Source organism: Amblyomma americanum, chromosome 2, assembly GCF_052857255.1.
Source record: "Amblyomma americanum isolate KBUSLIRL-KWMA chromosome 2, ASM5285725v1, whole genome shotgun sequence".
Taxonomy (NCBI): Eukaryota; Metazoa; Arthropoda; class Arachnida; order Ixodida; family Ixodidae; genus Amblyomma; species Amblyomma americanum.
Genome location: NC_135498.1, coordinates 1,807,533 through 1,819,787, shown reverse-complemented (window position 1 = coordinate 1,819,787; position 12,255 = coordinate 1,807,533). Strand labels below are relative to the sequence as shown.

Sequence of the window (12,255 nt, the reverse complement as noted above, 5' to 3'; positions counted from 1 at the left end):
GAAAACGGTGGGTAGTTCACTTCTTTAGTCAGAAACGCAGTGCTACTTGTGTGCTGCAGAACGGCTGCTGTCGTTGAGCAGCTTCCCCATGCGGTAACGCTGTCAACTTGCGTGCGGTCAAAAAGAATTAACCGAACTGGAGTGTCATTTCTACCAAATAATCAAAAGTCCTTGCGGTTTAGACCGCGACAACTTTATGTATTGCAGTTTTGTCGCATTCTCCGTTTTGCTTGATTGCCTACGAAAAAGTGTCCTCGTCGCAGTAACTGCAGATTGCACAGCGGCTCTGAATTTTGCCCTTGATAGCAAATTTCAGAGGAATATTACTCTCGTCTTTCTTACAGTATTATTTCTCTGCTGCGTACATTGCAGAGAGGCCGTCTAGTATGTGACCCCGTCGTATGCCCTGCCGTGCAATGCTCAAATGCTGTGATTCTCCCAGGGGAATGTTGCCCTACGTGCCAAGGTGAGATGAATTTGCTTTAAAGAATAAATTAAGCTTTTCCATTGTCGCAAAATTTCTCATCATTCGTGTTTTCTCCCGTCGTGCAGGACGTTCTTTTTCTCGCCGGCTAATCTAGAACATATTTCTCTTTTGAGGGGGGGGGGGGGGGGGGAAACGACGGTCGATTTGAGTAGTTCGGCCAAATTGCGAATTATCTGCGCTAGCACTGTGTGAACATTGTTTTGCTTGTTTATTGTGGCTATGCTTTGTTATTGCTATGTTGTTTGACTGGTACATCAAGTTTACATGGCATGAGTGACGCATTGCAGACAGAGTGTTTATTACAGTCGTTCTGTGCATGCACTACCGCTATAGTCGCGTCTCCCGTTCTGCAGTAAATTCGGTGATGTCGTCATCGGCGGCGGCGGTGTTATGCGCAGAAAAGCAGGTGGTCCACCTGCCACCTGTGTCACGTGACCTTTTACGTCACCAGAACCTTCCGCCGTTGCAGATGGCAAACACCTGTTAACTGTGTAGTAACCGTATTTTCTTGTATAACCAGGTGGAAGTTACACATGGCCGCCTATATATACATCTGGACTGGTTGCCCTCAATGGCATGCGTTTCACCTGCCAGAAGGATTAGGAATACAAGCTACTGTTTCCGCAAATGGGGGCTTGTGTTATATTTGACGTATTTGGCACACTACATGTAGGCTGCTGTCGTTTATGCTGTCGCCGCCTTCCACGCAGACGAGTCGGGTGGCCTGAACGCGACATTCGCGCCTAGCGAGGCCCGCTCGCCGCACGGGTGCTTCCTCGAGGGGGACAAGAAGCTCCACCTGGTCGGCTCCAAGTGGCACCCGTACATCCCGCCCTTCGGGTTCAGCCGCTGCGCTGTCTGCACCTGTCAGGTACCGAATACTGAGAAAAATGTCAGCAATACTCGGACAATATTTTCTTCACTGTGGTAAATAAATTGCCGCCGTTATGAGAGTTCGAAATCATACTGCACTGAAAGCGACAACTAGTGTAAGTATTGATTTAAACCGTTGCTTTCGTTGCAATGGCTTGGGATTCAGTCCAATATTAGGTGCCGAGCCTTGAGCCCTTTTGTTGCCTCCGCGCAGCCCACCACGCTGACAGTGGAATGCCGGCGCATCACCTGTCCACCGCTGAGCTGCCCTGAGAAGGATTCCTACCGTGAAAATGCTCTCTCCTGCTGCAAGAAATGTCCAAGTGCGTGCTCCATAATCTCAGTGCGAAATAATATTTTGACGTATTATTTACGTTTGTACTCAACCTTATTGTTAAGTTTAAAAATAATACAAGGCTTGCATTGTTAATGTAGTGAAATGCCCATGCTAGCTTGAATAAATTCGTTTAGTCATATAGTCAAAAGGATATGTATAAAACGTTTTAACTGGAAAACGACGCTGTGATATTTAGATTTCAGTAAATGATAATTTATTGTTGATAGCACATTTAATTCAAAGCGTTCTGCAGCATTCACTCTACTAATAATGAGATTAGACGTTTTCAATAACGTAATAAACAAATCTTGTTATGTTGAATACCAAGTAATTGTGGGAAATACCTACAACCTCAAAGTGCAGGTGCCCAAAGTACTCATTGTGCTGGGTATACTTTTTTAGCCTTGTGGATATGGGTGTCATCTATATTGTTTTTTGTACACTGATTTCAAGTCGCCACTAAATCTTAACTTCCCTTTAACATTCATTTGTCTCCTTTGTCAGATGTCATCCCAATGAAGCCGCAAGATGGGGATGTTCGAACACAGCTTCATGACCAAGGCTCAAAGAAGACAACCAAGGATATATTGTCAAGCGGAGGTGAGCTCCTAGTGCAATATAAAAATTATTCCAAGCTTCTCCATGTGCTACTATGGCAAAGTTCCAAAGGCATAAAAATTGTAGGCTTTATCATTGATTTGCCATTTCCTTTAAATTAAGTGCCCCGCCGCGGTGGCTCAGTGGTTAGGGCGCTCGACTACTGATCCGGAGTTCCCGGGTTCGAACCCGACCGCGGCGGCTGCGTTTTTATGGAGGAAAAACGGTAAGGCGCCCGTGTGCTGTGCGATGTCAGTGCACGTTAAAGATCCCCAGGTGGTCGAAATTATTTCGGAGCCCTGCACTACGGACCTATTTGTTCCTCTCTTCTTTCACTCCCTCCTCTATCCCTTCCCTTACGGCGCGGTTCAGGTGTCCAACGATATATGAGACAGATACTGCGCCATTTCCTTTCCACCAAAAACCAATTATTATTATTATTATTATTATTAAATTAAGTATGTAGAGTGCTTGTAATCACAAATGGATTCTTTTTTCATTAGCATATGGTGCAGAGCAAGCACCATTCTGAAGTGTAAATGCTTTCCCCGAAAACATATTGAGTGCATATATATACTAAGGGTTTCATTTCCTTCATTTTATATCCAATTAGTTTCCTTTCTTTTTTCACTCCCTCCTTCATCCCTTCCCTTACGGCGCGGTTCAGGTGTCCAACGATATATGAGACAGATACTGCGTCATTTCTTTCCCCCAAAACCAATTATTATTATTATTATTATTTACCGTGCCCAATAAGCATTCTTGGTTCTTTTTTTTTTTGCTCAACTCAGCCAATGGCAAAGAACTTATTCTAATTTAATGACAAACTACTGCATTACTAGAAAAAAGAAGGTGCTATACGAAGCTCTTAGTAGAGGTCTCATTTTTATGTACCTTTATATTGCTGCTTTTCTGCATTTATAAGGAAAGAAGAGAAAGAGTAATAGTTTGGCATAGTCCAGCGTTTAGTCACGTTGTCAATATCAGAGTATTATTCAATGCCGCGTACTCGAAAATTACTTTCTATCTTTACAGGATGTCAATTTCAGCTGCAAGTATTTCACAATGGAGAGGAATGGCATCCAACCGTCCAGCCATTTGGTGAAATGAAATGCATTCGATGCCATTGTAAAGTAAGCTCCTTGTATGCCAAACATACCATCCAATCAATTTTATCAGTTATTGAATTTCGTGCATGCTTTTTGAATGATGGGATCTAGCTGGGAAGAAAATAAGGCAATCACATGCACATTCCTTCCCATACCCAACAATTCTGGACAAAGGTATTTTTGAACGGGTAACCATTTACGAATGCAATTTTTTCATATAATTTAAAATTTCACTATAATAAGTAAAATATCTGCGGATCACCTGTTGGCAGTCTAGTATTTTTTTCTATTAACGTTTTTACGCTCGTCAACAGCGTTCCCCAATGGTTTTCTATGGCAGTCAACTTTTCAATGTGATCGATTGAAACAGTTTAAAAGAAAGGTTTTGCTACTTATCTAAAAATTGTAGTGGCTTATCTCGGCTGTGCCAGGATATACGTAGCGAGAGGTACGTTTCCCTGGCTGAGCTTGTTGTGGTCACTGTATGTTAAGCAATCAGAGACATTGGGCTCCATCTCGGCGGCTGTGCACCGTCTATTACGCTCGGCAGTCTGGCATCTCCGTTTGGCAAGGCGTTCCTCTCTCTCTTCGGGCGTCTCCGCTGCTCTCTTCGCCTTATGACGCTCATTCTCTCTTTGTTGAGTAGCCAAGTGCCAGGCGACAACCTCAGGATCGGAAGAGTTGATCTTCTCTTGTCTATACCGCCGTTTAGCAGCGGCTGGACTCTCCTTCTCTACATGCATGTAAAACGCTGTGATACAGCCGCCCATTACATCTCCGCCTTTTATAAGCAATGCTGCGCATGCAACGCGCGGTTCGGTTGATAGAGCGGCGTGCGGCGAGGCGGCGACGAAGCGCGCGGCTCCGACGGTGGAGCGGGCGCGCGGCCGCGGCGACGGCGGAGCGCACGCCGCATCTGCTGCTCATCTCCGGTTGCCGTGGTAACGGCGCATGCGCACAACTGTCCTCTCCGAGCCACCGCGAAATGCTCGACTGGTAGTCCAGTGTAGCTCTCGCTACAAAAAGAACAGTCCATTACCTTCAATATTTCTGTCACAGTGTCTTAGAATTTTCCAATTTTCAAAATTTTTGTCCGAGAATGTTGAACATGGTAAATATTTATTCATTTTTTGTGCTTTTCATCACAGCACATGCCCCAAAATCTGCCGAGCGCATATTGCCTCTAGCAAAAGAACTTCAGCAGATAACTCATGCCATCTAAAGCTGCATGACTCCGCATGCTATGACTTTGAATTCGATCTGGCAGAAAAGTGTACAGGAATTTATAGCTGCGAGCAAATCATTTGGGGTTTAATGTCATCTGTAGGGTGCATTTTTTTCTTTCATAAATTCCGTATTCCTATTCCGGTAACAGGATGGCAAATCCAGGTGCCGGAGGCAACGATGTGTGAAGCTCTCATGCCCTATAAAGTTCCAGAAGGAAGACGAGTGCTGTCCGCGCTGCGCTGAGAATGGTACGAACCTTTGAATTGCTTTTTGATCTGCATCAGTTTTATAATAAGCATTTTGAGCCGAACAGCACAAAAAACTTTTATAAGAGCAAACTCATCACGAATAGTGCATGAAAAATGGGTCCGGTTCTGCATAGGTTGAACACTGTCGTAACTGTGGCGTGAAGCATGACTGCTCCCAAAGATTTCAAGATACGCATTGTCGACAAGTTGCGAGATAAGCCATCTCGCGTAATTGTGGAAGCGTTCCTGATTGGAAAATTTGGACATCGGTGCGTTAGTAAGTCTTCTGTTATGCTGCATGACAAGAAGTTTGGGTACTTTTACCGGCATGTCGCCTAAGGGTTGTGTTATTCATATGTTTTTCGGTTTGTTGTTTTTGTAACGCCTGGGTATGCACACTGAGTGGTTTTTTATTCCATCGATGTCTTTCATCTTAATAAGCATCCAGTTGTGAGTAGCCGCTTGTGGTGTGTTGTCTTTCCCATCTTTGCGCTATTCACTTCTAGAAGCAATGTCAAACCAACTAGATTAGCTTGAGATTTTCACTTCATAATAAGATTCATGGTATACTGAAATTGCAAACAGAATACAAGCGATTGCTGCTATCAACAAAAAATGACTAGGAAAGTGTTGAGCCTGCCCTTACGCTGTCCACATATTGCAGATTTATGTTAGATATGTATGCAATGTACATGATAGCATAATGACACTGAGGGCTTATTATATCTTAGGATGACAGCTGATGCTCTTTTTGTGTTATTTTCTTTTCAATAACAAACCCCATACTATAGTTCTCAACAGTGCTTTAGGTTTCTATAAGGAATAACTAAAGAAAAAAAAAGAAACGCTTGAGCGGTAGTGAGGTTACAAGCACTACTGTTTTTATTTATTCATACTCTCAACCCTCATTAATGGCTATTTTCAAGGAGGACATTTAAGGAAGAGTATCATTTGCTTAATAATTACTTTTTTTATTGGATTTTCTTTGCGTAATCACTCTCAAAAATGCTAATAAAGTTCTTAATCTGATACACCACCAATGATAATGCAAGGTTTTGTTCATATTAGTCCGTATGACTGCTCGTACTTCGTGCTTTGATCACTTGATAACTTATCACTTGGTGTAAAAGCCTAGGCCCACAGTGTTCCCTTTCCAGCTCCAGGTTAAAACAATAATATAACTTTTTCTGCGTGTGGCTTTGAGCAACCTGAATTGCCAGTTGCCACATGGTAATGATTTTAATCATAAACTATTGACCATGGGTGAGTTATCAAGCCGCACGCGGCGTGGCCAAAGCTTGTGAGCCGTTACAGCGTCACCTTGAGGAGGAATGAATCGTAAAAATGAGGCAATTGCGCTATAAAATAGCGTGCATGACGGTGTAAGCGCGCGAGCGTTGCAGAAACAACCGTGACGGGAGGTATTTTCCGCTCTAGGACTGTAATACGGTGCGCGTTGAGTGTTTTCAGCCCTTCGCCTAATAGCCGCAAAAATTATGGCGAGGTGAACGGCTACGCTGTGGATGCCGCTGAGGCTATACTTAGCTCGCCCTAGCGTACGCATAGGTGATGCCGCCGAGGCGATCCCAGCGATCACCGCAGAAGAAGCGCACAGCCGTTAAGGCCTAAACCCTACGCAATCTTTGGGCTGACGACAACAATGGATGCAGTGGTGATAGCGTCATCACCTTCGCAGTTGTCCCAGGAGAGACACCTGCGAATTCGGGGGGCGAAAGGCGATGACTCTGGTCGGTGGACGCTTATGGTCGCGGATGTCCCTTGTTAGGATTGGGGCTCCCAGCCTACTTCCACTGTTGCGCAGAGCTGAGCGAGGAAACGGTCAAGGCGGCGGTGAGTCAAAGAAACATTTATGTATAAAGAAAAAACAAGGGTGTTACATTGTCGGCACAGGCGCCGAGAGCAGAGCGGGCTCGCTCGATATCTTAATTAGTCTCATTCCCGTCTGCTGCTCTCCGGCGCGGCTCGGTTTTTATAGCCTCCGGTGGCCGTTGCAGCAGCTAGCCGTTCAAACCTTCCAATCAGCTCACGCCACTGGCCCCTGTTTGAATTTGACGAATGGACGAGAGGGGCTCAGCCGTTCAAAGTTTGCAGCCAGGAAAGGGCTGCCGGCGTAGCGTCGGTTGAGTCTCGAGCCGGCGATAGCGAGGAGAGAGGGGGGAGGGAGATTCCGCTGGGCATGCCTGGCTGAATCATGCTGCAAGCCGCGACATGTCGGAGAGTCCGGGCTTGCTCTGCACGATGGCGGGCGCACGGCGCTGGTTTCCACGGATGCCAGCGGAATGCATGCTCGGGCACAATAGCACCCCCGCCGCCAGACAATGCGCCACGAAGACGAGCTTCTATGCCATGGAGGTGTCTGCCATGGAGGTGGTCTCGTAGCGCTCGCCTCCCGTTTCGTGACTGAGCGCTGCCAGCTCTCTTGGCGCTAGCGAAGACTCCGAAACGGGTGGCGAGCGCTACGAGACCACCTCCATGGCATAACACCCTCCAACAGTTTTAGCTCTTGAATCTGTTAGAAAGGACCAGCAATCGATCTTGAACTGCCGTTTCATCAACACCACTGCAGGTGAAAGCCGTGCGGGAGACAGATCCCCGCGACGGACTGAACGGAAGCGCAAAAGCCGGGGTGGGACGCCATGGAACTGAGCCTATACCCCCATGCGGTGCTGCCCACGACTGGCCCGTTCTTCCTCCACTCTTGTCACTACCGAGCCAGCTGGCGCGGCCGTACCCTGGCAGCTTTACATTCCACCCAGTACCACCTCCGGGATTGCCGTCCAGGGACTGCCGGCCGAGGTTGACGCATCACGCCTCCCCGGGGCGATCATGTCAAGCGTGATCGGCAGAGCACGGCCAGAAAAGACTAAACAGAAGCATCCCTCCTTCAGTAGAAAAGCGCGCTTCTCTCTTGCGGTGCTGCGTGTCGCATTGCTTCGAGGGACAGTTGGCGCGGCTGCTTTCCGTCTTTCTGTGCTCCAAGACGCTGTGCAGTGTGGCGGAGCTTGGTCCACGTCCCAGTGGAGAATACTCGCGTCCGTGCCTGCGCATCTGTGGACGACAGTAGAGCCAAAGCTTCCATGTGCACGAACCTCGTCTGCCATGTGAAAAGTGCGGCGGAAACGTGTGCTGCTTATCTCGCGCGGTATCTCTCTGTGTCAAACGCCTCTTTGACGCCTCGGAGACATGGGAGCTTCTTCGCGCTCGACGGTAACGGTGCAATTGAGTGACGTGTAGTGGCTCCTGAAAAGTGACAAAGTGAGGGGCGTCGTCTCTTTTTGGCTTCGGCCTGTTCGGGGTTGCCAGTGCTTTTGACACAAGGTGCGACGAAGAAACGAATGCTTATTTCGCTTCGCCAAAGTTCTCTAGTGCAACTTATCAATCATCAGCAGTGTGTCCAAATGGCGCATCGCATTAATCGTGAGATTTCACAATATTTCATTTGAGTAATTGCATAAAAGAGACGGTTTTTTTTCGACAGGCACGGCTTGTAGCTACCATTTCAGTACTGTTTAATTCCTAATTATGTTGTTCTCAGTCTTATATTCAAGGAGTGTAGTTATACTCAGTTATTACATCTGCCACTTTTGATCTATTTATGATACTAGCACTTCAAAAACCATTGCTCAGAAAGCTGCGACATCAAATACACAAACAGTCGACCTCATTAGTGGAAAAATATCGCATTTTCTTGGACCATGGCCCTGAAAATATCATATTTTGTTTGGCAGTCTCACTGTCTGCCAGTCGGTCTAGTTTTCGTTCTGCTGCGGAATAAGGGTCGCAGTAATGAATAAACTAAATTGAAACGGTTCATGAACGAAGCTGCTGCGTTTCATTATTGAGCATCCATGCTCATTGTGAAGTTATAGTTTGGGTTCATGTAATAACAATGCAGGGAATTTCATTCTTACTTCTTATGATCTGAGGTTTGAATATATCGGTTGCGCTCTTTTTTCACATCCTTCCAAGTTTATGGCTGCATTCATGAAATCAACGTTGCCAAAATATGAGACCAGTGCTTAGGGCTAAATGCATGAATAAAAATGTTATTGGTAAATGTATCATTTGCCAGCTTTACATCAAGCTTAGAATAAACATAATGATTTCCTTAGATATTTTCTGAACACTGCATCTTTGCTTTGCAACCATGTGTTCGGAAGCAGTTAATTTTGGCGGCTTAAGGATTAAGTTTTCGTAACCTTTGCACGCCGGTTGGCGCAGCGTTTTTTTTTAATATCATTTCATGGGTGGTGCACAATGTCTATTGGCATCGCTAAAGTTCGCGCGAAACATAGAACGTGACTTCTACTGAAATAACGTGGTAAAAGTATCTCAGCGTACTATGTTCGACGCCACTCGTTTTGCTGTTTATTTTTTTGTTTAGCACACATTTAAGAAATGATCTTATGTGACTTGTTTCGTCAGTGGCATGGTGAATTCTGTTGAACATAGTGTAGTGGCCACCTTCTTGCTGCTCCTTGCTTGCGTTGTTTACGCAATTTTCGTATTTCGACAAACTTTTGTTCTAGACCTTACTACCTGGGTAAATCTTTTTGCGGTGCGATGTATCCAGAAAAAATCAGTACGCTGAAGAGAATTGGTGGGTTGGCACTTGCATTGAATTGTCCCTCATTTTCAGGTAATTTTTATGAATTTTAATTTTCATCATGGTATGTTTCAACGTGAACAGTTATATATTAAGGAACAGAAGAACATTACTGAGCGAAGTGATAATTATAAGAACGCCTCGAAACTGTCGGTAGCAAGCCTAAATTGCAATGTGACATTGAACACAGCGAGGGCCTGAGGAACACTCTATTAAGTGTGTGTGAATAGGGCGCATGCTCACGTACGCCAGGGAACACCTTTTTTCTCTAGACGGACTGTCGGCTGAAGCATAGGTGCCAGAAGCAGTCAGCAATATGGCTGTCGCAGAAACGCTTATGTACCGCGGCGTTAACCAGCGGTTAGGTCGCGTCCCCTGCAATCGCTTTCACCGCCTCGTTTCAACGCGGACTTGGTGGCTTCACTTGATCGTTATTCTTGCTTATTTATTTATATCATTTTGTTTCTACTATTATCGCGGTGAGCATTCGTTGATTCAGATCTGACTATCAGCAGCCCATGTTTGCATGCCGTCAAACGCTGAGCCCCGATGATACGCAAGAGTGAAGAAAGGATTCCTTCGGAGGTTGTTCTTGATTGTGAGAGAGGAACGCATCCGAATTTTCGCTCCGCATACCGGGGACGTACTAGCGTAGACGCCGGCTGCGCACGCGCAGTGACAATAAGGGTGCGGCCAGGCGGGGCCACTGCGCGTGATCAGCCGGAGTAACTCTCTAACGTGTTGCGTCTATAGCTTCGTGGTGCACCCGAAACGGGAGTGCTAAAGAGGCAGTGTTGCCAGGTGGGGCACCTAACTGGCGCCCTTGTTGAGCAGCACGGACTCACCTCTCCTCGTGACCTAATGCGGCCTTGCTCGAAGTGCACTGCATGCTGCACAACCACCCGTGCAGAGTCCTCTCTTAGGCAGAAGCACAGCCCTGGCTCAGTAGCCTCGCGCGTGGTGCGACGTGCGTTTGATGGAGCGCTGCTGCGCCTTATCTCAAATGTGGCGAATGTTTTGATTCGTGGAGATTGCCTTCCTTTTGCACGTGTGCCAGAGAGTACGGGTTGTCGTTACGCCTTTGTTGAATGCCCATATTGTAGAATCGTTCGCCAATGCTTGCCTCATCATTTTTCCCATTCTGTTGTCGTGTTAGCGGAGTTGATTTTAGCGTGTGAATGGCGTTGATTTCCAAAGTTTCATGTTTGTAGACTCAAGGCTGCAGAAGGCGACTAAGTGAGACAAAGATGTCGGACATATCTATAAGAATATTATAAATGATGAAATAAAATAACTATTGTTTGCTCTTCCTGCGTTTTTCTCTGTAGTGGTACTGCTTTCCTATTTCTCTCTCTCTCTCTCTCTCGACTCATCACTTCGTACCATGCACCGCCTGCTTGGTATGGGGCCCGGCCACTATGAATCCCACATGCTGCAGCCAGTCCCACCTACGTAGCGTAGTGCATTTTATTTGAAGCTGATTTTAGAAGGAGCCCGAGAGCATTACAGAGAACACCCAGGTTGCTCCAAATGTAATGCCTGTGTTGCTACTCGATAAATACTGAACATTGTTTATTCAAATTACCGACAAAATAAACATGAAGGAATAGAATGAATTCCTGATTCAAATTATCCTCCAGCGTAATGCTTGTTTGGCTATAACTGGAGAGGAACTAAATATTTTGTATTCAAATTATGTACCAATTGAGATGAAACATTAACAAAATACAAATCGTGCTTATTCAAAATACTCTCTTCAGAAGCGTATACAATTTTTAATGCTATATTTATTGCCTCGGGGCATAAAAGCCCGAAAGAAAAGGATAGCGAAATGAATGAAAAAAGGTTGGCTTAGCTAATGAAATCGAGGAGTGAACGGTGGTGCGGTCCCTGCGTCCAAGAGATATATGACGAATTTCAACAAAAAACAGCGCGCGGAAGACAGGACCGAGAATGGGAGACACGCACACACACAGCGCTGACTAACAACTGATAATTTATTTTCTTGCTCGCAATAAACACCAGAAGAATAAAATAAAAAGTAATAATAAAAAACACAGGACGGTTACGACTATGTCGCGTGATATTCAGCGAAAGCTGTGTAGGCATTTATTTTTGGGGATATTTTTAGTTAGAAAAGACACGGTGACCTTATATCGCGCTGGTGCAGTGGTCAAGTGATGCACGCCTGCACTGGCAGGCGGCTGTTCCAAACAACCATCCGATATCCACCTGGTGGGTGGATATCATTAACGCAAGCCAGGGAAGGGCGCCTAACCGCTATCACTGTAAAATAAAACAATGTGAAGGCAAGGACGAGTCCGTTTTTCACTTCCTACCGTCATGGGTTTCCAAGATAACCAATTTCTGTGGTTGTCAGTGTCTTCGAAGGGGTGCGTGCGCATGTTGCGCATTTCTTTTCTGTGACGTATAGGCTTCGTTAAGCTGGCGCTTGTGCTGGTGATTACATCACTTCTGAATCTCGCAACGTCCGAGGTGCGGAATGAGTTGACAGTCAGACATTGTTTCGCCAACGTGCTGCCCTGTCCAGCCTTGATAGCAGCGGCATGTTCTCTTAAGCGGCCACTGACGCAGCGCCCTGTTTTACCTATACATAAGACGCTCTGCACGACAGTCGGATTTCATACAACGCTTCAGTATCTCTGTCACATGTGGTGAAATTTTTGTCATGTCGCTTATTATAACACGCTGGTTTTGAATCTTCATCATTCACCCTTTTGCTAGCATAT

At 45.8% G+C, this 12,255-nt stretch overlaps 1 protein-coding gene across 2 annotated transcripts in view; it reads left to right on the top strand.

Moving 5' to 3' along the window:
• LOC144120427 (dorsal-ventral patterning protein Sog-like) overlaps nt 1-10,826 on the top strand; it is a 287,843-nt gene extending 277,017 nt beyond the window's left edge. For both annotated transcript variants that reach the window (XM_077652796.1, XM_077652797.1), the window contains 7 exons: nt 373-466; nt 1,198-1,358; nt 1,575-1,683; nt 2,202-2,297; nt 3,330-3,427; nt 4,779-4,878; nt 7,466-10,826. In XM_077652796.1, the coding sequence (XP_077508922.1) occupies nt 373-466; nt 1,198-1,358; nt 1,575-1,683; nt 2,202-2,297; nt 3,330-3,427; nt 4,779-4,878; nt 7,466-7,545 (738 nt within the window). In that variant the 3' untranslated portion in view covers nt 7,546-10,826. The remainder of the gene's footprint in view (nt 1-372; nt 467-1,197; nt 1,359-1,574; nt 1,684-2,201; nt 2,298-3,329; nt 3,428-4,778; nt 4,879-7,465) is intronic.
• Nucleotides 10,827-12,255: the final 1,429 nt, after the last annotated feature.